The 27,347-nt window shown below is 39.5% G+C and overlaps 2 protein-coding genes across 4 annotated transcripts; one reads left to right on the top strand and one right to left on the bottom strand.

Annotated features, from left to right (window-relative positions):
• Positions 1 to 2,834: 2,834 nt before the first annotated feature.
• Positions 2,835 to 7,405, bottom strand: LOC141060706 (uncharacterized). Of its 2 annotated transcripts, XR_012222751.1 has the most exons (3): positions 5,524 to 7,405; positions 5,272 to 5,435; positions 2,835 to 3,105 (listed from the first exon to the last, which is right to left on the bottom strand). XR_012222751.1 is itself a non-coding variant. In XM_073557035.1 (2 exons), the coding sequence occupies exons 1-2, from the start codon at positions 6,262 to 6,264 to the stop codon at positions 3,034 to 3,036; spliced, it is 1,065 nt and encodes a 354-aa protein (XP_073413136.1). In that variant the 5' UTR covers positions 6,265 to 7,405; the 3' UTR covers positions 2,835 to 3,033. The 2 variants fall into 2 exon arrangements, 1 of the variants encoding a protein (XP_073413136.1); XM_073557035.1 differs by having other exon boundaries at positions 5,272 to 7,405.
• A 10-nt stretch (positions 7,406 to 7,415) lies between these two features.
• On the top strand, positions 7,416 to 11,919 carry LOC141060707 (uncharacterized). 2 transcript variants are annotated; one of them, XR_012222752.1, is made up of 3 exons: positions 7,416 to 9,243; positions 9,332 to 9,495; positions 11,662 to 11,919. XR_012222752.1 is itself a non-coding variant. In XM_073557036.1 (2 exons), the coding sequence occupies exons 1-2, from the start codon at positions 8,503 to 8,505 to the stop codon at positions 11,731 to 11,733; spliced, it is 1,065 nt and encodes a 354-aa protein (XP_073413137.1). In that variant the 5' UTR covers positions 7,416 to 8,502; the 3' UTR covers positions 11,734 to 11,919. The 2 variants fall into 2 exon arrangements, 1 of the variants encoding a protein (XP_073413137.1); XM_073557036.1 differs by having other exon boundaries at positions 7,416 to 9,495.
• Positions 11,920 to 27,347: the final 15,428 nt, after the last annotated feature.

Here is a 27,347-nt window from a genome sequence, read left to right as displayed (position 1 = left end):
TTCCTATCTTCAAAAAGGGGAAGAAGGTGGACCCAGGCAACTATAGGCCGGTGAGTCTGACGTCTATACCAGGAAAGATCTTTGAACAAATTATTAAACAACATGTATGTAAGTACCTAGATAAGAATGAAGTGATTAAACAGAGTCAGCATGGGTTTGTAACTAATAAGTCATGTCAGACTAACTTAATTTCCTTCTATGACAGAATCACTGATTGGTGGATCAGGGAAATGCTGTAGATATAGTATATCTTGACTTCAGCAAAGCATTTGACAAAGTATCTCACACAATCCTTATTGAAAAAATGACTAAGTATGGAATGGACAAGGCAACTGTTAGGTGGAATCATAACTGGCTTAGTGATCGGACCAAAAGAGTGGTCGTAAATGGCTGCACATCCAGTAGGAAGAATGTCTCAAGTGGGGTACCACAGGGTTCTGTCCTGGGCCCTGTATTGTTCAACATCTTTATCAACGATTTAGATGAAGGAATTAGGGGTAAACTGATTAAATTTGCTGATGACACAAAGCTAGGAGGGATAGCTAATACTAGAGAAGAAAGAGAGAGGATTCAAAAAGATTAAATTTGCTGATGACACAAAGCTAGGAGGGATAGCTAATACTAGAGAAGAGAGGGAGAGGATTCAAAAAGATATAAATAAACTGGAGCAGTGGGCAGCAACTAACAGAATGGTTTTTAACAGGGAAAAATGCAAAGTACTACATCTGGGCAATAAAAATGAAAAAAGCATATACAGAATGGGAGTAATAGGGCTAAGCAACAGCACATGTGAAAAAGACTTGGGTATACTAATAGATCACAGACTGAATATGAGTCAGCAGTGTGATGCAGCAGCAAAAAAGGCAAATGCAATTCTAGGATGTATTAACAGAAGCATACAGTCTAGATCACGTGAAGTCATTATTGCCCTCTACTCCTCTTTGGTCAGACCTCATCTGGAATACTGTGTCCAGTTTTGGGTGCCACATTTTAAAAAAGACATCAACAAACTGGAGCAAATTCAGAAAAGAGCGACCAGAATGGTGACCAGTCTGCAAACCCTGTCTTATGAGGAAAGGTTGCAGGATTTGGGAATGTTTAGCTTGCAAAAGAGAAGACAGAGAGGAGACTTAATAGCTGTCTACAAATAGCTCAAGGGCTGTCACATTGTAGAAGGATCATTTTTATTCTCATTTGCACAAGGAAAGACTAGAAGCAAAGGGATGAAACTGAATGGGAGGAGACACAGATTAGATATTAGAAAAAACCTTTTGACAGTTAGAGTGATCAATGAGTGGAACAGACTGCCACGAGAGGTGGTGCGTTCTCCTTCAATAGAAGTCTTCAAACAGAGGCTGGACAGACATCTGTCTGGGATGATTTAGCGAATCCTGTTTTGAGCAGGGGGTTGGACCAGATGGCCCAGGAGGTCCCTTCCAACACTACGATTCTATGATTCTATGATTCCTTCATATATCAACAAAGAGCCATATCTCAACTATTAAGTGAAAATTAAGGACCAAAAGAGTTTTAGCATAAAAAATAAATTTTATTGCATAATAATTAAAAACAACAGCAGAGCAACAATGCTAAAACAGGCAGTGGTAGACATAAATGGTAGATGATATCTAGAAAAGAATCCAAGTGGAAAGGGCATTACTCCCTCAAAGTACTCAATGATAAATCACATCCATGTAGTGTAAATATAATCTAGAGTGCCTTATTCATGAATCTGCCATATTTTATATAGTAGAGGTAATAGAGAGTATATCTTTTGCCAAAGAATTTATTTTAATAAATTCACTAGAATGTTAATTCTCAGCTGAGAAAAAAATGGGACCAATATAGTGTAATGTACATGACGCCGTGAGCAGTAACCACCACACGGAGAATAGATTAAATAGGTTACAAAAAGCTGCACCAAACATATGAGCTCACATAAAGTGGCAAAAGTTACAAATAAATACAAGTAATTGCCACAATGTGAGCCGGCATATTCACGAAGAGCAACATAAATAAACAGTTAGTTGCTCAGCAGAATAAACCACATATTAATGTGAATAAAACTGGGTGCAAATTGAAAAGAAAATGCAAATAATAACCTCAGCAAATATTGGCGCAGATAAGCCCATACAAATGACCAAACTAAGGCCAAAGCAAAGTATTCTCTACTAGGCAGAGAAAAAAAGACCTATTCATGCAAGTTGAACCGGATAACAATTGAAAAATAGAGTAACGTAACACTTACATGAAGTGACTATGTGCTGCCACTGCCTGCCGCCTCTACGCGCGTTGCGCCTTGGCTTCCTCAGGAGGCGTAACTCACACTAGCCCCGGAATTGATATATATAGGGTCAATAGGCAATAAACCACATCGCGCAACAGGTGTCATCCCGATTGAGCACATGCGCAATGCCAGACCACAAGACTCCCCATTCAGAAGTCTGAAAGTAAGTGACGCATGCGCTGATGTATCCCGACTCAGTAAATCAGAGATCCTCCTTCAGCGCTCATAGGGAGCAAATGGATACCGCTGCATAAGCAGCAGAACACCACAAGCGCACCTGGTGAGCGTGTCAGGAGATCTCAAGTAGGGAAAATCCTGGGCATGCGTACCAATCAGACAAAAAAACAAAAGAAAAAGATATGATCAAAATGTGAGCAACATTTGTAAAAATATTACTGAAAAAATGATAAAGTGTATGGAATAAAAACAAAAAATTGGATACTAGTGCCAAATGGATTATGCAGAAAATGAGACAAGTGATTTGGTGAATAAAATACAGAAAATAATATCGATAATATCCCCAATAATCAATCCCAAAATAATGGGGACAAAAAGATGCTACCTAACAATAATGATAGTGATAAATAAGTACCAAATAAATTGTACAGAATATGTAACTAACAGTATTGGTGAACAATAATAAAATACATAGAATATAATAATATTAATAATATCCCCAATGTTCATTCACTCAATCAATGAGGACAAATATCCCAAAGTCTTCTTCTTTGTGAGTGAGATACGCTTCATTTTCTGTGTAATAAACAAGATCCACAACCAAGAGCAGACTGAATGAGGTAAATCGAATGGAATGGAAACTAAAAATAATAAGAATAAAAAAAATATTAAAAACCGAAGCAAAAAATAAAAACCATGTATACACAATATGAGAAATTTTATTTATATTATAAAAAGGATCCAAAACCATTATTCTCATTTAAACCCACTGGTATCATCGTGTTAAGCCTATAGATCCATCTGCTTTCTACCTGTGAAAGAGTTTGAAATAAATTTCCACCCCTCGTACCCAACGATACCTGATCAATTGCAAAAACACGAAGATCATCAGCACGAGAATGATGAAATGCACGAAAATGCCTCGGTAATGTCTTCAATTGGTCCAGATCCTTAGCCTCCTTAGATTTTTCGATATCTCGAACATGCTCGCGAATTCTAATTCTAAGCTCTCTTGTAGTCATTCCTATGTAAATCTTTTTGCAAGAACAACTTGCATAATATATCACACCCTTAGATGAACAGGTAAGGCATTTTCTGATTGAAAAGGTCTTGGAATGATCTGAATTTTGAAATGTATTCATTTTAAGTGTATTAGAACATGCTTTACAAGTTCGACAAGGGTAAAATCCTTGGAGTTCACCAAAAATACCCTTTTGTACTTTTTCGTTGGAGGTTAGATGACTCCTTACAAGTAGATCAGAAAGATTTTTAGATCTTTTGGCTGTAATACAAGGTCTAGATGGCAATGTCTTTTTCAAAATAGGATCTATTTGTAACACATGCCAGTGTTTATTGATTATACCAGTAAAGTTATCCCATTGATCATTAAACGGGGTAATTAGACGAACTTGATTATTATCCCTAGGTTTGGAATTTCTCTTGTATAGCAATTGATCCCTAGGGATTTCTTGTACTCTATTATAAGCTCTACGAATTTGCCTATGACCATATCCTCTTTCTCTAAATCTGGAATATAAATCTGCAGCTTGATTTTGGTATGTCTTTTCCGAAGAGCAAATCCTCTTTGCTCGCAAAAACTGCCCCACTGGAATTGAGCGTATAGTGGATTTTAGATGAGAGGACTTAGCGTGTAGAATTGAATTAGTGGCCGTAGGTTTTCTATATATATCAGTCGATACAGATCCATCATCATTGACTGAAATATCGATGTCCAAAAAACTAACTCTCTTCCCATAGGAATAAGTGAGTTTTATGTTCAGATCGTTATCATTCAATGCAGACATGAATGTTTTTAATTCATCCAACGGGCCCTCCCATACAAACATCACATCATCTATGTATCTCATCCAATTGTGGGCCTTTTCAATATTGGTAACAGGAGAACACTGAAAGATTTCCCTCTCCCAAAAACCCAAAAATAAATTGGCATAAGCCGGAGCACAAGCCGCCCCCATGGCTGTACCTTGAGTTTGCAAAAATACTTGTTCTTTAAATAAAAAACAGTTGTGCGTCAGAATAAATTCTAACAGAATAATTATAAGGGCTGCCAAAAGGGGGTCCAAATTACTATTTCTCAAAAACCAGGAGGTAGCTCTAAGTCCCTGGTCATGGCGAATGGAGGTGTATAACGCCTCCACATCAGCCGTGACAAGGATCATATCATCTCCCAGATGTAGCTGGTCTAACCTCCGTAGAGCCGCAGTTGTATCAAGAATATGGGAGGGTAGAGTGGTCACCAAGGGCTTCAGATAGTAATCTACTATCTGACATATCAGTTCACTAAGTCCTTCCTTTCCGGACACGATAGGACGGCCGGGCGGATCCTCAATGTTCTTATGTATTTTTGGGATTAAATATAAAGTGGGCAGTTTAGGTTTTAAAGATTCAACAAATTCCAAAAGTGATTTGGGGATAATACCCTTCTCATGTGCCTCTAACAGAATATCATTTAGTTCTTTATGATATGCAGGAAGAGGACTGAAAGTCAATTTTTTATAGCAATTAGTGTCCGATAATAATTTATGAGCCTGTTTTTCATAAAGGTCACGTGGCCAAAGAACAAGATTGCCACCTTTATCGGCTCTTTTAAAGATTACATCTTTCCAACCTTGCATTTCCATAATTGCTTTTTTATCACTCATAAAAGTTGGATTAAAGCGATAGTTTTTCTTAAGTTCCTCTATATCATGAGTGACCAATCTCACAAAAGTCTCAACTGCCGAGCATGTGTTAAGGTTAGGAAATTTTTTTGATTTATTAAACAAGGAAACGGGAAAAGAACTCACCGCTTCCATAGGGTTGCTCTCCTCTGCTAAGGATTCTAAAATTTCCAGAGCAGCTTTCTCTTCCTCAGAATTGAGTGACAATCCCATAGTACTTTTCTCATGGAATCTCTTTAGTATCAGTTTTCTCGCGAACAGGTGAACATCTTTTATGACCGTGAAGGAATCTAATTGTTGAGATGGAGAAAAGGATAAACCTTTTTCTAACAATTCTACCTGTTCATTAGATAAAATATGCGAGGATAGATTAATTACCTTAGGTTTATCATTTCTCCTGGTACCAGAGTTAGATTGATATCTTGCACTTCCTCTGCCCCTACCACCATATCTTGTTTTAATACGTCTGGGAGTATAATATTCCCTTTCGTGAGTTGAAGTGGTATTACTGGATATAGAAGACACCGAAGACACAGATGAACTTCTTATCTCTGATTGTTTCTGATCTTCTACTGAAATTCTATTTTGCCAACGAAAGACTTTTTTCTGATCATAATCCATCACATCACGTTGATATTTTTTCATTTTATTTTTACTGATCTGTTGTTCCCATTTCTCCATATCATGATTGAGATCCTGAAAGAAATTTTCCAGGGCCTCTTTTGACAATTTGGCTACCAACTCTTCTTGTAATTTGTTCAGCTCAATATCCAATTCTTCCAAAATAGAAGCATTTTTGATATTGATGATCTCCATAAAAGACATAGAGCATGCTGAGGAAACACTTTCCCATTTAGATATTAACTCAGTATCATCCAGACTAAAGGTTGGATAGAGTTGTATCCGCAGGCCACGTGGAATGATTTTTTGTTTAATATAATTATCTAGGGATGTTTTAGTCCACCAAATCCTAGTTTTTTTATTAACCAAGTTTTTATATTTCATCATTAATCCTTTATCATCATATTGGGTATGATTAAAATTAGCAATTGAGCTCTGTTTGAATAAATCCAATGCTTTATCCTGCCAGACCTTTTCCCTGGCTTTGAAATCCATCATAGGGAATTAAACTGTGGTAAAACAGAAAATATACATTAAGTACCAAAAAAATCCCCTGTTAATGGGAAATAAGTAATAGCATAACTCAGAAAACAGTATATATCAACAAAGAGCCATATCTCAACTATTAAGTGAAAATTAAGGACCAAAAGAGTTTTAGCATAAAAAATAAATTTTATTGCATAATAATTAAAAACAACAGCAGAGCAACAATGCTAAAACAGGCAGTGGTAGACATAAATGGTAGATGATATCTAGAAAAGAATCCAAGTGGAAAGGGCATTACTCCCTCAAAGTACTCAATGATAAATCACATCCATGTAGTGTAAATATAATCTAGAGTGCCTTATTCATGAATCTGCCATATTTTATATAGTAGAGGTAATAGAGAGTATATCTTTTGCCAAAGAATTTATTTTAATAAATTCACTAGAATGTTAATTCTCAGCTGAGAAAAAAATGGGACCAATATAGTGTAATGTACATGACGCCGTGAGCAGTAACCACCACACGGAGAATAGATTAAATAGGTTACAAAAAGCTGCACCAAACATATGAGCTCACATAAAGTGGCAAAAGTTACAAATAAATACAAGTAATTGCCACAATGTGAGCCGGCATATTCACGAAGAGCAACATAAATAAACAGTTAGTTGCTCAGCAGAATAAACCACATATTAATGTGAATAAAACTGGGTGCAAATTGAAAAGAAAATGCAAATAATAACCTCAGCAAATATTGGCGCAGATAAGCCCATACAAATGACCAAACTAAGGCCAAAGCAAAGTATTCTCTACTAGGCAGAGAAAAAAAGACCTATTCATGCAAGTTGAACCGGATAACAATTGAAAAATAGAGTAACGTAACACTTACATGAAGTGACTATGTGCTGCCACTGCCTGCCGCCTCTACGCGCGTTGCGCCTTGGCTTCCTCAGGAGGCGTAACTCACACTAGCCCCGGAATTGATATATATAGGGTCAATAGGCAATAAACCACATCGCGCAACAGGTGTCATCCCGATTGAGCACATGCGCAATGCCAGACCACAAGACTCCCCATTCAGAAGTCTGAAAGTAAGTGACGCATGCGCTGATGTATCCCGACTCAGTAAATCAGAGATCCTCCTTCAGCGCTCATAGGGAGCGCATGCGTCACTTACTTTCAGACTTCTGAATGGGGAGTCTTGTGGTCTGGCATTGCGCATGTGCTCAATCGGGATGACACCTGTTGCGCGATGTGGTTTATTGCCTATTGACCCTATATATATCAATTCCGGGGCTAGTGTGAGTTACGCCTCCTGAGGAAGCCAAGGCGCAACGCGCGTAGAGGCGGCAGGCAGTGGCAGCACATAGTCACTTCATGTAAGTGTTACGTTACTCTATTTTTCAATTGTTATCCGGTTCAACTTGCATGAATAGGTCTTTTTTTCTCTGCCTAGTAGAGAATACTTTGCTTTGGCCTTAGTTTGGTCATTTGTATGGGCTTATCTGCGCCAATATTTGCTGAGGTTATTATTTGCATTTTCTTTTCAATTTGCACCCAGTTTTATTCACATTAATATGTGGTTTATTCTGCTGAGCAACTAACTGTTTATTTATGTTGCTCTTCGTGAATATGCCGGCTCACATTGTGGCAATTACTTGTATTTATTTGTAACTTTTGCCACTTTATGTGAGCTCATATGTTTGGTGCAGCTTTTTGTAACCTATTTAATCTATTCTCCGTGTGGTGGTTACTGCTCACGGCGTCATGTACATTACACTATATTGGTCCCATTTTTTTCTCAGCTGAGAATTAACATTCTAGTGAATTTATTAAAATAAATTCTTTGGCAAAAGATATACTCTCTATTACCTCTACTATATAAAATATGGCAGATTCATGAATAAGGCACTCTAGATTATATTTACACTACATGGATGTGATTTATCATTGAGTACTTTGAGGGAGTAATGCCCTTTCCACTTGGATTCTTTTCTAGATATCATCTACCATTTATGTCTACCACTGCCTGTTTTAGCATTGTTGCTCTGCTGTTGTTTTTAATTATTATGCAATAAAATTTATTTTTTATGCTAAAACTCTTTTGGTCCTTAATTTTCACTTAATAGTTGAGATATGGCTCTTTGTTGATATATACTGTTTTCTGAGTTATGCTATTACTTATTTCCCATTAACAGGGGATTTTTTTGGTACTTAATGTATATTTTCTGTTTTACCACAGTTTAATTCCCTATGATGGATTTCAAAGCCAGGGAAAAGGTCTGGCAGGATAAAGCATTGGATTTATTCAAACAGAGCTCAATTGCTAATTTTAATCATACCCAATATGATGATAAAGGATTAATGATGAAATATAAAAACTTGGTTAATAAAAAAACTAGGATTTGGTGGACTAAAACATCCCTAGATAATTATATTAAACAAAAAATCATTCCACGTGGCCTGCGGATACAACTCTATCCAACCTTTAGTCTGGATGATACTGAGTTAATATCTAAATGGGAAAGTGTTTCCTCAGCATGCTCTATGTCTTTTATGGAGATCATCAATATCAAAAATGCTTCTATTTTGGAAGAATTGGATATTGAGCTGAACAAATTACAAGAAGAGTTGGTAGCCAAATTGTCAAAAGAGGCCCTGGAAAATTTCTTTCAGGATCTCAATCATGATATGGAGAAATGGGAACAACAGATCAGTAAAAATAAAATGAAAAAATATCAACGTGATGTGATGGATTATGATCAGAAAAAAGTCTTTCGTTGGCAAAATAGAATTTCAGTAGAAGATCAGAAACAATCAGAGATAAGAAGTTCATCTGTGTCTTCGGTGTCTTCTATATCCAGTAATACCACTTCAACTCACGAAAGGGAATATTATACTCCCAGACGTATTAAAACAAGATATGGTGGTAGGGGCAGAGGAAGTGCAAGATATCAATCTAACTCTGGTACCAGGAGAAATGATAAACCTAAGGTAATTAATCTATCCTCGCATATTTTATCTAATGAACAGGTAGAATTGTTAGAAAAAGGTTTATCCTTTTCTCCATCTCAACAATTAGATTCCTTCACGGTCATAAAAGATGTTCACCTGTTCGCGAGAAAACTGATACTAAAGAGATTCCATGAGAAAAGTACTATGGGATTGTCACTCAATTCTGAGGAAGAGAAAGCTGCTCTGGAAATTTTAGAATCCTTAGCAGAGGAGAGCAACCCTATGGAAGCGGTGAGTTCTTTTCCCGTTTCCTTGTTTAATAAATCAAAAAAATTTCCTAACCTTAACACATGCTCGGCAGTTGAGACTTTTGTGAGATTGGTCACTCATGATATAGAGGAACTTAAGAAAAACTATCGCTTTAATCCAACTTTTATGAGTGATAAAAAAGCAATTATGGAAATGCAAGGTTGGAAAGATGTAATCTTTAAAAGAGCCGATAAAGGTGGCAATCTTGTTCTTTGGCCACGTGACCTTTATGAAAAACAGGCTCATAAATTATTATCGGACACTAATTGCTATAAAAAATTGACTTTCAGTCCTCTTCCTGCATATCATAAAGAACTAAATGATATTCTGTTAGAGGCACATGAGAAGGGTATTATCCCCAAATCACTTTTGGAATTTGTTGAATCTTTAAAACCTAAACTGCCCACTTTATATTTAATCCCAAAAATACATAAGAACATTGAGGATCCGCCCGGCCGTCCTATCGTGTCCGGAAAGGAAGGACTTAGTGAACTGATATGTCAGATAGTAGATTACTATCTGAAGCCCTTGGTGACCACTCTACCCTCCCATATTCTTGATACAACTGCGGCTCTACGGAGGTTAGACCAGCTACATCTGGGAGATGATATGATCCTTGTCACGGCTGATGTGGAGGCGTTATACACCTCCATTCGCCATGACCAGGGACTTAGAGCTACCTCCTGGTTTTTGAGAAATAGTAATTTGGACCCCCTTTTGGCAGCCCTTATAATTATTCTGTTAGAATTTATTCTGACGCACAACTGTTTTTTATTTAAAGAACAAGTATTTTTGCAAACTCAAGGTACAGCCATGGGGGCGGCTTGTGCTCCGGCTTATGCCAATTTATTTTTGGGTTTTTGGGAGAGGGAAATCTTTCAGTGTTCTCCTGTTACCAATATTGAAAAGGCCCACAATTGGATGAGATACATAGATGATGTGATGTTTGTATGGGAGGGCCCGTTGGATGAATTAAAAACATTCATGTCTGCATTGAATGATAACGATCTGAACATAAAACTCACTTATTCCTATGGGAAGAGAGTTAGTTTTTTGGACATCGATATTTCAGTCAATGATGATGGATCTGTATCGACTGATATATATAGAAAACCTACGGCCACTAATTCAATTCTACACGCTAAGTCCTCTCATCTAAAATCCACTATACGCTCAATTCCAGTGGGGCAGTTTTTGCGAGCAAAGAGGATTTGCTCTTCGGAAAAGACATACCAAAATCAAGCTGCAGATTTATATTCCAGATTTAGAGAAAGAGGATATGGTCATAGGCAAATTCGTAGAGCTTATAATAGAGTACAAGAAATCCCTAGGGATCAATTGCTATACAAGAGAAATTCCAAACCTAGGGATAATAATCAAGTTCGTCTAATTACCCCGTTTAATGATCAATGGGATAACTTTACTGGTATAATCAATAAACACTGGCATGTGTTACAAATAGATCCTATTTTGAAAAAGACATTGCCATCTAGACCTTGTATTACAGCCAAAAGATCTAAAAATCTTTCTGATCTACTTGTAAGGAGTCATCTAACCTCCAACGAAAAAGTACAAAAGGGTATTTTTGGTGAACTCCAAGGATTTTACCCTTGTCGAACTTGTAAAGCATGTTCTAATACACTTAAAATGAATACATTTCAAAATTCAGATCATTCCAAGACCTTTTCAATCAGAAAATGCCTTACCTGTTCATCTAAGGGTGTGATATATTATGCAAGTTGTTCTTGCAAAAAGATTTACATAGGAATGACTACAAGAGAGCTTAGAATTAGAATTCGCGAGCATGTTCGAGATATCGAAAAATCTAAGGAGGCTAAGGATCTGGACCAATTGAAGACATTACCGAGGCATTTTCGTGCATTTCATCATTCTCGTGCTGATGATCTTCGTGTTTTTGCAATTGATCAGGTATCGTTGGGTACGAGGGGTGGAAATTTATTTCAAACTCTTTCACAGGTAGAAAGCAGATGGATCTATAGGCTTAACACGATGATACCAGTGGGTTTAAATGAGAATAATGGTTTTGGATCCTTTTTATAATATAAATAAAATTTCTCATATTGTGTATACATGGTTTTTATTTTTTGCTTCGGTTTTTAATATTTTTTTTATTCTTATTATTTTTAGTTTCCATTCCATTCGATTTACCTCATTCAGTCTGCTCTTGGTTGTGGATCTTGTTTATTACACAGAAAATGAAGCGTATCTCACTCACAAAGAAGAAGACTTTGGGATATTTGTCCTCATTGATTGAGTGAATGAACATTGGGGATATTATTAATATTATTATATTCTATGTATTTTATTATTGTTCACCAATACTGTTAGTTACATATTCTGTACAATTTATTTGGTACTTATTTATCACTATCATTATTGTTAGGTAGCATCTTTTTGTCCCCATTATTTTGGGATTGATTATTGGGGATATTATAGATATTATTTTCTGTATTTTATTCACCAAATCACTTGTCTCATTTTCTGCATAATCCATTTGGCACTAGTATCCAATTTTTTGTTTTTATTCCATACACTTTATCATTTTTTCAGTAATATTTTTACAAATGTTGCTCACATTTTGATCATATCTTTTTCTTTTGTTTTTTTGTCTGATTGGTACGCATGCCCAGGATTTTCCCTACTTGAGATCTCCTGACACGCTCACCAGGTGCGCTTGTGGTGTTCTGCTGCTTATGCAGCGGTATCCATTTGCTCCCTATGAGCGCTGAAGGAGGATCTCTGATTTACTGAGTCGGGATACATCAGCGCATGCGTCACTTACTTTCAGACTTCTGAATGGGGAGTCTTGTGGTCTGGCATTGCGCATGTGCTCAATCGGGATGACACCTGTTGCGCGATGTGGTTTATTGCCTATTGACCCTATATATATCAATTCCGGGGCTAGTGTGAGTTACGCCTCCTGAGGAAGCCAAGGCGCAACGCGCGTAGAGGCGGCAGGCAGTGGCAGCACATAGTCACTTCATGTAAGTGTTACGTTACTCTATTTTTCAATTGTTATCCGGTTCAACTTGCATGAATAGGTCTTTTTTTCTCTGCCTAGTAGAGAATACTTTGCTTTGGCCTTAGTTTGGTCATTTGTATGGGCTTATCTGCGCCAATATTTGCTGAGGTTATTATTTGCATTTTCTTTTCAATTTGCACCCAGTTTTATTCACATTAATATGTGGTTTATTCTGCTGAGCAACTAACTGTTTATTTATGTTGCTCTTCGTGAATATGCCGGCTCACATTGTGGCAATTACTTGTATTTATTTGTAACTTTTGCCACTTTATGTGAGCTCATATGTTTGGTGCAGCTTTTTGTAACCTATTTAATCTATTCTCCGTGTGGTGGTTACTGCTCACGGCGTCATGTACATTACACTATATTGGTCCCATTTTTTTCTCAGCTGAGAATTAACATTCTAGTGAATTTATTAAAATAAATTCTTTGGCAAAAGATATACTCTCTATTACCTCTACTATATAAAATATGGCAGATTCATGAATAAGGCACTCTAGATTATATTTACACTACATGGATGTGATTTATCATTGAGTACTTTGAGGGAGTAATGCCCTTTCCACTTGGATTCTTTTCTAGATATCATCTACCATTTATGTCTACCACTGCCTGTTTTAGCATTGTTGCTCTGCTGTTGTTTTTAATTATTATGCAATAAAATTTATTTTTTATGCTAAAACTCTTTTGGTCCTTAATTTTCACTTAATAGTTGAGATATGGCTCTTTGTTGATATATACTGTTTTCTGAGTTATGCTATTACTTATTTCCCATTAACAGGGGATTTTTTTGGTACTTTATGATTCCTTCATGTAGCTTCCACATTTAGTTTGGATGCCTCAATTATTGACAGTATTATAATTTTTGCTAATTCTTTCTCTTTTTGGACAGTCGTCCATTGCGATATAGTCTTTTGGGACCTCACTCCAGATCCCTTATGATAAGCATTTTGACCTGTCTGAACTCTTTTTTATAATGTGTACTTTTGAAGGGTGTATTGCTCATACTTTTGAAAAATTACTTTGATACATTTAGCTGTATCTTGCATTGTTAATCTTGTCACAAATGGCACATCTATTTATTATTTTGTTTTTTTTACATTTTATTTTATGTTATCTTGTCATTAATTATTGTTTTTGTATACTTCAAACAGTTCTGATGAAGGTCTAAGCAGACCGAAATGTTAAATTGTGGATTGACAATAAATCTGTTATACATTCAAACTATCCCGAGTGCCAGGTTTATTACTAATATTGGATTACAGAATGAAACCCTACCTAGGCACCAGAATCACTCACTACGAGTGCTGTATATCCCTTTTCTACATATTAGTATTTTTATTTATCCCTGTCCATCTTCTCTTGTTTGTTTGGATAGTGTGTTCTTATACATTTCTACTTCCCACTATGCTGGGTGGGGGAAAGGACAGATCAGGGTTGATATAGGAGCATAAAAAGGCATGTGAATGTGGCGTGTCCACCTTCAGGAGTAATCTGGGGGACAGGGATTCTAGGGATCTGGTTAGCTCCCATAGTCCCAACACCATTGTGACATTAACACTGCTCTGATGGCAACTGTAGCAACTCAGCCTGGAGGTTGCAGACTTACTCACCATTGTTTAGCAGCACCTATACACCTCAGGTTTAGTGCCTGTGGTTGTCAGGTAATCCCTGGAGAAGCTCAAGATCGCTCTCGTGATAAGTTTGTTGTTTTCACAGAGGCCTGTAAACGCTATTTTAAATTACATACTTATTCCACAGGTACCAAGGAGCAATGGGAGGGGATCGTAATTTCTCTCCTCCAGGGTGACCACCAAGCTAGGGCATTTCCTCTCCTAACTGACTCTCAGTTGATTCAGACGGTTGAGGAATTTTTTCTTGCTCTGGGTCATATACACGACGACCTTGATTGTGTCTCTCTAGCCAAATCTACTCTACGTCAGATCCAGCAGGGAGGAATATTTCTGCATTCTGTAGGTGGTCCACAGATACTAAGTTGAATGACTCTGCACTTTGTAGTTAGTTCTGTCAGGGGGCTTTCTGTGAGGGTAAAGGATGCCTTTTTTCTGTATGAGACCTCAGTTTCTCTGGAGGCGGCCATGTCTTTGGCTATTCATGTGTACTGCCGTCTTCATCAGAAACATAAAGAGACACTCAACCTTTTTTGTGACCTGGGGTCAAGGGAACCTGGGGCAGAGGAACCCATGCAGTTAAGGGGGAATAACTCGTTTTACTTATTCTTCTGTAGTTCGGCATGAAGGGGTATTTTTTCTGTGGTGGGAAGAATCATTTTGCGGGTACTTTTGCTTCCATACCTAACCGAAAACAGCCAATGGAAAACTTGGGAGCCTGGGTTGTGGTAAGTTTAGCAACCCGGGTGTACATATTTCCTCAGTGGGTAGGTCACAATTTTTTTATCAGCCGAGATCCATTTTGGCAAAAGTCAGTTTTTTTTTCAGCTTTTCTGGACAGTGGGGTGGGGTTTAATCTGATTGACACCAGGTTTGTCCTGGACCAAGTTCAGCCACATAAACTGTTCAGACCTATACCCATAATTGCCGTTGACTCAGCACACTTTAGCCAGGGGTATTTTACTCAGGTCGTCAAAGGGATACATCTACAAGTAGGAGCCATGCACTTGGAATTAATCAATTGTTATGTGCTAAAGGTCTTACCCTCTCCTGTGGTTCTTGGACTACCATGGCTGATGTTGCATATTCCCATAGTGAACTGGCAGACTCAAGGTCACTGCTTGAGCGTCCAGTTAGCCAGAGTTGATACCTGATCTCTACCAGAATACCTGCCTGATTTCGGGGATGTTTTTTCAGAACAGGAATGTCAAGAACTCCCTACTCATCATCCTTCTGATTGCACCATTAGTCTTATTACTGGGGCCAAGCTGCCTGAGAGCAGGTTATATAATATTTCTGGACCAGAGAGGCAGGGCATGTAGGACTATATCGCCAAAAGTCTGGCAAAGGGTCATATCAAACCTTCCTAATCTTTTATTGCAGCGGGCTTTTTCTTTGTTAAGAAAAAAGATGGGTGGGTTAAGGCCCCTTTACATTTAGCGATGCACCAGCGATCCCGACAACGATATGACCCAGTCAGGATCGCTGGTGCATCGCTAAATGGTCGCTAGTGAGCTGCCACACAGGCAGATCTCACAGCGATGTAGCGATGCAGCAGCGGTCGTTACTTACCTTTCAGACGCGGCGATCCTGACGTCCTCCCGCCCGCGTCCACGCGTCGCTCGTCTGCGCCAGCAGGAAGCCCAGCAGGAAGCGCCCGATGAGAAATGGAGCTGCACAATCTCGCGTGATCAGCGACAGACAGCAGGGGAGCCGGTCGGAGGTAAGTATCACACATAGCGATATTGCTAGCGATATCGCAGCTGCGTCACAAAATCGGTGACGCTTTAGCGATATCGCTATGTGTAAAGGGCCCCTTTATGCCCCTGCCTAGATTTCCGCAAACTTAATCAGATCACGGTCTGGGATCCATATCCTCTCCCTCTCAATCTGGACCTCTTTTACCAGATCATCAGGGTTAAATAGTTTTCTAAAGTGGGCCTCAGGGGTTGCATATAATCTCTTTCAAATTGAGGGGGATAAGTGGAAGACAACCTTTAATGCACCTGAAGGACAATGTAAAAACCTTTTCATGCCATTCGGGTTGACGAATGCATCCGCCGTCTTTCAACACTTTGTAAATTACATTTTTTGTCACCTGGCAGGTAGATTTGTGGTGGTTTATCTTGATGACATATTGATTTATTCGACTGACCTCGAGTCACATCAGGTACATGTCAGGCAGGTCTTACACATACTTAAAAACAATAAATTATTTGTTAAACCAGATTTAGTACGCTGATACCCCATATGTAGGGGTAAACCACTGTTTGGGCTCATGGCAGAGCTTGGAAGGGAAGGAGCGCTGTTTGACTTTTTCAATGCAAAATTGGCTGGAATTGAGATTGGATACCATGTCGCGTTTGGAGAGACCCCAATGTGCCTAAACAGTAGAAATCCCCCTCAAGTGATGCCATTTTGAAAACTAGACCCCCGAAGGAACTTATCTAGATGTGTGGTGAGCACTTTGAACCCCCCGAGTGCTTCACAGAAGTTTATAACTCCCGGGAGTGAAAATAAAAAATCATATTTTTTCCACAAACATGATCTTTAAGTCCCAATTTTTTTATCCCAAGGGTAACAGGAGAAATTGGACCCCAAAAGTTGTTGTCCAATTTGTCCTGAGTACGCTGATACCCCATATGTGGGAGAAAACTACTGTATGGGCACACGTTGGGGCTCGGAATGGAAGTAGTGACGTTTTGGAATGCAGATTTTGATGGAATGGTCTGCGGGTTTCATGTCGCATTTGGAGAGCTCCTGATGTGCCTAAACAGTGGAAACCCCCCACAAGTGACCCCATTTTGGAAACTAGAACCCCAAGGAAGTTAGCTAGATGTGTGGTGAGCACTTTGTACCCACAAGTGCTTCACAGAAGTTTAAAACGTAGAGCGATAAAAATAAAAAAAATCATATTTTTTTTCCAAAAAAATGACATTTTTGCCCCCAATTTTTTTATTTTCCAAGAGTAACAAGAGAAATTGGACTCCAAAAGTTGTTGTTCAATTTGTCCTGAGTAGGCTGATACCCCATATGTGGGGGTAAACTACTGTTTGGGCGCATGGCAGAGCTTGGAAGGGAAGGTGCACTGTTTGACTTTTTCAATGCAGAATTGGTTGGACTTGAGATCAGAGGTCATGTCCCTGAACAGTGGAAACCCCCCAATTCTAACTCAAACCCTAACCCCAACACACCCCTAACCCTAGCCCTAACCCTAATGGGAAAATGAAATACATTTTTTTATTTTAATTATTTTTCCCTAACTAAGGGGGTGATAAAGGGGGTTTGATTTACTATTTATAGCGGGTTTTTATGTTTGGCCGCTATCACACGCTAAAAAAAGCTTGTTATTGCAAAAAATAGTTTTTGCATCACCACATTTTGAGAGCCATAATTTTTCCGTATTTTGACCCACAGAGTTATGTGAGATCTTATTTTTTGAGGGATGAGTTAACGTTTTTATTGGTACCATTTTCGGGCACGTGACATTTTTTGAATGCTTTTTATTCCGATTTTTGGGACGCAGAATGAACAAAAACCAGCGTTTAATGAATTTCTTTTGGGGGGGCGCTGTTGTGAGTTCATTTTCCCCTTCAGTACTGAGGCCCAAGGAACTCCCTCTTCTGGTAAAGAAAGGTAGTGAGCCTGATTATCAAACACCTGAGTCTGATGATGATGACTAGCTGAGTGGAGTCACTGACTGGATATAAGGCTGCCAACGCCCTTCTGCCCTGTGGGTGATTTCTCTGTGGGATCCTTGGAGACCAGTCTGAATTCCTGCTCCTCTAAAGCTATGTTTTCTGCTCGGCTTTTTGCATTTGTGCTTAGACTTTGTTTTGCTTTGTTTTTCTGGATTTCTGCCATTCCCTGCTGGGGTGTGCTGAATTTCTTTAGCTCTGTCTTCTGAAAATACCTGAGTGCTGATTTAGTTTTTGAAGCCTAGCTGCTTCAGGGTCTTTTTCATATCAGCTTGTTGCCTTATGTCTTTGATAGGGTTTTGGCAGATTGCAGACAGCAACCTTCCTTTCCTGTACTGTTTAGCTAGCTTGGGCCCCATCGTTTGCTCAGCCTATCTTTCTATCTGTGTGAGTGTTTTTTCATCTTGCTTCACCGTCATTATATGTTGTGGGCTGCCTTTTACTTTGGGGTCAGCTCTGGGGCAGTTTAGATTTCCTTTTCTGTCTTTAGGCTATGTAGCACTCTGGCTGTGATCGAGGGGTCTAAGGCATCGTAGGAACCCCCCACGGCTACTGCTAGTTGTGTTGATAGGTTCAGGGGTCTGCAATCTGATAGTTGCCAACTTCTCTGGTTTTCTGGACGTAGCTTCTATTTTTGTGTCTGCCTCCTACGGTGACTCAATCATAACAGGGCGCTTACACCATTTGGCGTGTGGTTAAATTGATAAAGCGGTTTTATTTTTTGGGTCAGTATGATTACAGCTATACCTCATTTATATATTTTTCTATGTTTTGGCGCTTTTATACAATAAAAACAATTTTATATAAAAAAATAATTATTTTTGCATCGCTTTATTCTGCGAGCTATAACTTTTTTATTTTTTTGCTGATGACACTGTATGGCAGCTCGTTTTTTGCGGGACAAGATGACGTTTTCAGCGGTACCATTTTTATTTATATCCGTCTTTTAATCGCGTGTTATTGCACTTTTTGTTCGGCGGTATGATGATAAAGCATTGTTCTTTACCTTGTTTTTTTTTAAAGGGTTCACTAAAAGGGTTAACTAGTGGGACAGTTTTATAGGGCGGGTTGTTACAGATGCAGCAATACTAAATATGTGTACTTTTATTGGGGTTTTTTTTACAAAAAATAGAATTTATTAGGGAATTTTTTTATTTATTTATTTAGGAATTTTTAAAAAATTATTTTTACACATGATTTTTTTTTAACTTTATTATATTGTTCCAGGTGGGGACATTACTACATAGTGTCAGATGGCTGATCTGACACTTTGCAGTGCACTGTGTCAGATTATCGATCTGACAGGCACTGCAGGCGGCTTCTCAGCAGGCACTGAGAAAGCTGCCTCCCTGCAGGACCTCAAAAGCCCCTGCGGCTATATTGGATCCGGGGGCCTGCAGGATGGAGCCCCCTCCTTGCACGATTCTTCCCTATGCCCCCGGTACACTGTAATCATGTTTGATCACAGTGTGCCTGGGGTTAATGCGTCGGGAGCAGTCCGTGACCACTCCTGGCACATAGTGCCGGGTGTCAGCTGTTATAATCAGCTGACACCCTGCCGTGATCAGCTGCACTCCCCCCATGAGCGCAGCTGATCGCGTATGACGTACTATTCCGTCCATGGGACTTAACTCCCAGGTCACATGGACGGAATAGTACGTCCAATGTAACTAAGGGGTTAAATAAAAAACAATCTATGAACTTGTAATGACCTGGAGAACCATAGTGGTAGGTCAGTTTTAGCATTTGGTGAACATGGTAAAAAAAATGCACAAAACAGTTGTAGAATTGCACTTTTTTTTACAATTTCACCGCATCTGGAATTTTTTTTCCTGTTTTCAAATATACAGCATAGTAAAACAAAAGGTGTCATTCTAAAGTAAAATTATAAATATACAAGTATACAAGTATAAATGTAATCCCATTGCTGCATATACAATAAATGGGAGTATACTCAGGACTACAGAACAGGAGAAGGACTTGGGAGTTTTGGTGGTTACACGTAAGCTGAGCAGCAGTACTCTAGATCAAGCATCAGCCGCAAAAGCAAACAAGATTTTAGGGTGTATATAAAAAGAGAGATAAAATCCTGCAATCACAACGTATCGTCACCCCTTTGTAAATCGCATGTGAGGCCACATCTAAAATATGGAATACAGTTTTGGGCCCTACATTTAAAAAAGGACATTTAGAAATTAGTGTCAGTTCAAAGGTGGGCAACTAGATTACTACAAGGAATGGAAGCCCTCTTAGATGATGAGAGGATGGAAAAGTTGGGCTTGTTTAGCTTAGAAAAAGATGCTTCAGACTGGATCTCATTTATATGTACAAATATATGTGAGGTCAGTACATAGGACTGGTGCATGACTTATTCCTTCCAAGGACTATACGTAGGACCAGGGGGCATTCATTATGGATGGAAGAAAGGTGATTCCAACAGCTAAATAGGAAAGGGTTCTTTACAGTTAGAGCAGTCAAACTGTGGAATGCCCTACCACAAGAGGTATTAATGGCAGACACTATAACAGTTTTTATAAAAGGTCTGGATGATCTCCTCAAAACACATAACATTTTGTTATAGTTAATTTAGTGACAAAATGTACAGTTGGTGGAGAAAGGCAAAGAAAAGTTGTAAGGAGGTGGCAAGGAACCTCACGTGCCTTCCTGTATATCCGGCACATGTAGCCCGTGCGGCACCTGAATGGTTCCCTTATGCTTAATTGTGTTAATGTGCCATGTCTCATATGTACTGTGTAATGTGAAATATATATATATATATATATATAAACGCCTTATCGTGTCTGTCTGTAACTGAAATCGCGGGCCGCTGATTGGTCACGGCCGCCAGGCCCCCGCCAGGCCGCAACCAATCAGCGACAGGCGCAGCTGTTTGTAATGGTAAGCTGCGCCTGCTGCTGAATGGTCGTGGCCGAAAGGCCGCAACCAATCAGCGGCAGGCGCAGGCCTTAATCTGTAAAAAAGAGAATTAAAATTTTAAAAAGTTATTCTCACCTTCCGACAGCCTCATGTCTTCTTTCCACGCACCGCACCCAGCCTCGCGTTCCCAGTAATGCTTTGCGGCTTAGACCGCTGATGACGTCACTCTCGCGAGAGCGAGAAAGAAGACCAACGTCACTCTCGCGAGAGCGAGAAAGAAGACCGACGTCATCAGCGGTCTAAGCCGCAAAGCATTGCTGGGAACGCGAGGCCGGGCGCGTGGAAAGAAGACAGGAGGCCGTCGGAAGGTGAGAATAAATTTTTTTAATTTTTAAAATTATTTTTGTACAGGGCCACAGCAGTGATTGGTCGCGGCTGCAGGGCCGCAACGCTGATTTGTCGCAGCTACACGGAAAGGGGGGTGAGGGGACCATGCATACCAGGAAAGGGGGTGAGGGGACCATGCATACCAGGAAAGGGGGGTGAGGAAACCATGCATACCAGGATTGGGGGGTGAGGGGACCATGCATACCAGGATTGGGGGGTGAGGGGACCATGCATACCAGGATTAGGGGGTGAGGGGACCATGTATACCAGGACTGGGGGTGAGGGGACCATGCATACCCCAAAAGGAGGGTAAGAGGACCATGCATACCAGGATTGGGGGGTGAGGGGACCATGCATATCAGGAAAGGGGGGTGAGGGGACCATGCATACCAGGATAGGGGGGTGAGGGGACCATGCATACCAGGATTGGGGGGTGAGGGGACCATATATACCAGGAAAGGGGGTGACGGTGAGCATACATACCAGGATTGGGGTGTGAGAGGACCATGCATACCAGCAAAGGGGGTGAGGAGACCATGCATACCAAGAAAGGGGGGTGAGAGGACCATGCATACCAAGATAGGGGGGTGAGGGGACCATGCATACCAGGATTGGGGGGTGAGGGGACCATGTATACCCCAAAGGGGGGTAAGAGGACCATGCATACCAGGAAAGAGAGGTGAGAGGACCATGCATACCAGGATTGGGGGGTGAGAGGACCATGCATTCTAGGATTGGGGGGTCAGGGGACCATGCACCACCAGGATAGGGGGTTGAGGGGTAGCATGCATATCAGAATTGGGGGTGAGAGAACCATACATATCAGGATTGGGGGTGAGAGAACCATACATATCAGGATTGGGGGGTGCATTATTGCATTATTATTAAATCTTCAAAAATAAACTGCATGTATATTCTAGAATACCCGATGCGTTAGAATCGGGCCACCATCTAGTGTTTTATATCTGTCATGTCAATATACTGTATATTGCCACTGCACTGTATTAGACATGATTAGTTCAGGGATAGAGAGAGTTAATGGAAGAAGCTGGGTTAGCAGCCTCAAAGAAGCAGGAAGCTCCTGCTTCCAGCAGCAGAGCCCAGGCCGGACGGCCTGAGGCAGGATGTGTGTCCCCGTCTGGGGCATATGTGCGTCCCTGTCTGGGACAGAAGAGACTTCCGTTTGGGGCATAAGTGTGTTCCTGTCTGGAACAGTGAGGAGGACCCCCGTTTGGGGTATATGAGGATCCCCGTTTGGGGCATAAGTGTGTTCCCATCTGGAACAGTGAGGAACCCCATTTGGGATATATGTGGATCCCCGTATGGGACAGAAGAGACCCCCGCCTGGGGAGTTCAAACTGCCAAGGACTGCCGGGCAGTGGAACAGGGCACGGGAATTGTGATTTTGCCATCTTGGTGACTGTGAGCTTCCAGGAGCCGTTGGGAGCTGATGCTTTTGCTACTGCTGCTGAAGGAGCAGCATCTCTGAATAGGGACAGTTCAGGAATTATATTATATTCTTCTATGCTTTATCTTCATTAAACAAGTTGCCACTGTTGGGCCCTAAAGAGTGTGACATGTTGTGCATCCGGAGGATGCTGTTCCAACATGGAGAGCAACCGTGATTCTGAGGTAACCCACTGTGACCTGGGGCTGGACTGGAATTGTCTATTTATGTGCAAGGGGCCGGGGTGCTCACAGACTGTAACCTAGTGGACTCAGCTATGACTACCACCCCGTACCACCTTGTTACAAATCATAAATACATAGCCAGGAATGTGGATATACAAAAATACCATAATTTAATTAGGGACACTCTCTGTCCAAATAGCATATCATCAAGAAAATATGAGAGTTTAAATTCCCTCCAAAGAAAGGAAAATATCAGAAAAATACTAATAATACATTTTGTCGTCTATACAAAAAGTTCACTTTATTAAATATAAAAACAGTTCATCAAATGACAAAACATACAATTACAAAAAATATTATACAAATGTAAGAGGCAGATAATGATGCAACCGTGGTTGTGACATGGAGACATATGTAAACAAGGGACCAGAAACTCCCATGTAAAAATCAATAGTTATAATGCTAACAACAATAAGTGTCATCTATTAAATATTAATGTAAACATAAATAGAAATTTTTTTTAAATTTTAATAGAGACACACTACCTTAAAAAGAGGGGAGGAAACATCCCAGTATAATCCATTAAGTAGTGTTAGCAAAAAAGATCATGTGTATAAACATCAAGAGTTCCCTTACCCATAATAAAGAAATGTCGCCACGTCACACAAAACAATTGCGAGTGCGTGTGAGGGAACATGTAAGGGACATTATGTCAGCTCCAACTGTTCAGGATATAGCCTCTTTGAAGACCATCCCACGTCACTTCAGGTTAAAACATGCATCCAACCCGGACCTACTCAAGGTACGGGGGATTGACCGTATCCATGGAGGGATTAGGGGTGGTAATTTGAAACGTAAATTATCCCAACTTGAATGTAAGTGGATTGTGAGGTTGGGCACAATGACACCATCTGGATTAAATGAGAAACTTAGTTTCTCATCTTTTTTGTGATATGTGATTCACTTTATATAGTTTTTCCACCCCCCATTTTCCTCCTCCAATTTATTTGATTTTATTTTATTTATATTTTTTTGTATATATTTCTCTTTTTGCTTTTGTTTGACAAATATTCACCTATATATTGGTAATATTGTGTGCACAATTTATGTGCACATATATACACATGGCTTATGTATGTGCATGTGTTATTTTCAGCCTTGCATCTTATTAGTCAATATTCGCTTATGTGAGTCTTTTTATCCTCCCTGATTTTAATTGTATGTATTTTTGTATTTTATATTCACAGTATTGCAGCAGATGACTTGTTCGTTTGAATGGGCCCTTTATCTTCTGGATTGGAACCATCTCTATTTTGCTTTCATGTTTTCCATATGAGTGTTGTTTTGTGTTTTTTGTATATTATATGTCATTATTATTATTATTTTTTGGTATTATTAAAAAGTTTTTTTTTTGTTTTTTTGTTCCTCCTTTGTATATTTATATGTGTTTTTATTGTTTGTATATGCGTTTCAGTGGGGGTGTTTAGTATGTCTATTATCTCTTGATAATATGCATGGATGCGGTATAATTTAATATATAACATATAAATATAATAATGTATATATTTGCATTTATGCAGTTTGTATGTATGGGTTTTAGTTTGATATGCGGTTTTTGTATCTTATATGGATTTCATCATTATTGGTTGTTTCTTCAATATTATCGCTCTGTGTGTGCGCATGTTGACGGCGTCTCCTAGGTTACCCTCACCACGGAAGGTGTCGATATGACGCGCCCATGTTCCACTGACGTCAGTGGAGCAATTGTTCCTGGGACATGGCACGCCCGACGCCGGAAGTGATGTAGTGGTGCCGGACTTATATATGAGGGCCTATTTAAGGTGAACAATTTCAGGAGGGATTATATCGCCCCCCGAGGAAGCGAGGTGCGAAACGCGCGTCCGGGTGTTTTGTGTGACGTGGCGACATTTCTTTATTATGGGTAAGGGAACTCTTGATGTTTATACACATGATCTTTTTTGCTAACACTACTTAATGGATTATACTGGGATGTTTCCTCCCCTCTTTTTAAGGTAGTGTGTCTCTATTAAAATTTAAAAAAATTTTCTATTTATGTTTACATTAATATTTAATAGATGACACTTATTGTTGTTAGCATTATAACTATTGATTTTTACATGGGAGTTTCTGGTCCATTGTTTACATATGTCTCCATGTCACAACCACGGTTGCATCATTATCTGCCTCTTACATTTGTATAATATTTTTTGTAATTGTATGTTTTGTCATTTGATGAACTGTTTTTATATTTAATAAAGTGAACTTTTTGTATAGACGACAAAATGTATTATTAGTATTTTTCTGATATTTTCCTTTCTTTGGAGGGAATTTAAACTCTCATATTTTCTTGATGATATGCACCTTGTTACAAAGTAACCTGGACATCATTGGAATCAGAGTGTTTGCACCTACATCACGTTGCGCTCAGATGGGGTAGCAAAAACATGGTGACAGATTCCCTTTAAATGAACCAGTGTTGTTTGTAATTGCAGGAAATGAAGATGGGAAAGTGTGGATTTTCTATCCAGATTCATATTGAATATAACAAGTCAAGTGGTTTAAAATCTATTTACAGCTTTATGACATATTTGTGTGGTTCTCACATATTTTTAGCTCAAACTTAAATGAATTGTGTGAAATGTGTCAGTATTATATGTGCACAGTGTCAGGCAGTAAGGCTGGTTTCACATTTGCGTTTTTTAGCGCTGGAAAAAAACGCATACCTGCGCATGCGTTTTTTCCCCTATATTTAACATGGGTGCGCATACCTGTGCCCTGGTAAGCGCATGTATGCGATTTTCATGCGCTGCGTTTTTTTGGGGTGTGCGTTGGTATTTTCCAGACGCAGCATGTTGCATTTTTTGGCCCTGCAAAAAAGCGCATGCGCACATATGCGCACGTTTTGCGCTAAAAATGGCCATTATAGCCTATGGATGCGCATATGTGCGCACTGGCATGCTCATGTATGCTTTTTTTGCATATGCGTTTTTTTTTTTTTAACCATGGAATTTAGGGGTTTGGGTTAGAGTTAGGGTTAGTTAAGGGGGTTTAGGGTTAGGGTTATGGTCAGGGTCAGGGTTAGGGTTGGGGTTTGGGTCAGGGTTAGGGTTAAGTATGGTTTGGTTAAGGGTTAGGGTCAGGGTTAGGGTCAGGATTAGGGTTAAGTATGGTTTTGTTAAGGGTTAGGGTCAGGGTTAGGGTTAGGGTTAGGGTTAGGGTCAGGGTTAGGGTTAGGGTCAGAGTTAGGGTTAAGTATGGTTTTGTTAAGGGTTAGGGTCAGGGTTAGGGTCAGGATTAGGGTTAAGTATGGTTTTGTTAAGGGTTAGGGTCAGGGTTAGGGTTAGGGTTAGGGTCAGGGTTAGGGTTAGGGTTAGGGTCAGGGTTAGGGTTAGGGTCAGGGTTAGGGTTAAGTATGGTTTTGTTAAGGATTAGGGTCAGGGTTAGGGTCAGGATTAGGGTTAAGTATGGTTTTGTTAAGGGTTAGGGTCAGGGTTAGGGTTAGGGTTAGGGTTAGGGTCAGGGTTAGGGTTAGGGTTAGGGTCAGGGTTAGGGTTAGGGTTAGTTAGGGTTTAGGGTTTGGGTTAGGGTTAAGTATGATTTGGTTAAGGGTTAGGGTCAGGGTTAGGGTTAGGGTCAGGGTTAGGGTTAGTAAAGTCATGGTTTGGGTAGTGTGAGGGGCCACCTAAAAATGTTGGAAAAAAACACAAACGCGGTAAAAACGCACTAAAAACGCATACAAACGCATAAAAACGCTGCGTTTTTTTCATGCATGCTCATAAAAATGCTTGAAAAAAACGCAGCAGTTGTATGCTTATGTATGCGTTTTTTCAATGCGTTTTTTTGCGGGAAAAACGCGCTGCAAAAAAAAGCAAGTGTGAAACTAGCCTAATCCAGACGCTTCCTGCAGTAATATGATGCATTTCACATAGAGGAATAACATGCTTACTCAAATATAAGTGGAACTAAGATACAATTTTAGCCTTTTTATATACCTTTCAGAATTAGTAAAAAAAATATAATGTAACTGTAGACATTTTTCCTTGCCAAGAGCAAAGCATTTTAATGATATATTAAAACTCAATTATTTATAGTTATCATACATCATTAAAATGCGGCTGTCTGACTACTGGGAAGTTTCACAGATAAAAGTTTCCAATAAAGTACCAGCATGCTATTCAATGGATTTATTTTTTTATTGTTGAAATGGAGAATATGCTTTTCTTACAAGGGCCTGCCAGTTGCCTGCTCGCTAACTTGTATCTATTTTGAGGTATTTTCGAAGCTCGTGGAACGGGCAGCTACTGTAGTAATAGGATCAGTTACTCTATTCCACCACTCATTTGTATAAGTAGGCATGTTGTATTCAGAAATAGAGCATTTTCATTGGATAGATTTTTTTTCTTAAATGATAAGAATAATTAAATAAGCTTATTTAAAAAATATCCCATTATTGGCAGCAGTAATGAATGCCATAAGGTTTATATTGAACCTGGAAGAGACAGATGTTTCCTACGTTTTAGTGGCAGATGCTGTGCCCTATGGGAC

Source organism: Dendrobates tinctorius, unplaced genomic scaffold (assembly GCF_039654945.1).
Source record: "Dendrobates tinctorius isolate UK_male_01 unplaced genomic scaffold, ASM3965494v1 ptg000243l, whole genome shotgun sequence".
Classification (NCBI taxonomy): Eukaryota; Metazoa; Chordata; class Amphibia; order Anura; family Dendrobatidae; genus Dendrobates; species Dendrobates tinctorius.
The sequence above is the reverse complement of the archived record's forward strand: the minus strand, read 5'-3'. Positions and strand labels throughout refer to the sequence as shown.

Bases quoted from the DNA above. Each gene is read 5' to 3' on its own strand.
- LOC141060706 (XM_073557035.1), bottom strand. From the start codon at position 6,264: ATGATGGATTTCAAAGCCAGGGAAAAGGTCTGGCAGGATAAAGCATTG. The intron at 3,106-5,271 runs GTGAGTTCTTTT...TATTATTTTTAG, and splicing joins AGAGCAACCCTATGGAAGCG to TTTCCATTCCATTCGATTTA.
- LOC141060707 (XM_073557036.1), top strand. From the start codon at position 8,503: ATGATGGATTTCAAAGCCAGGGAAAAGGTCTGGCAGGATAAAGCATTG. The intron at 9,496-11,661 runs GTGAGTTCTTTT...TATTATTTTTAG, and splicing joins AGAGCAACCCTATGGAAGCG to TTTCCATTCCATTCGATTTA.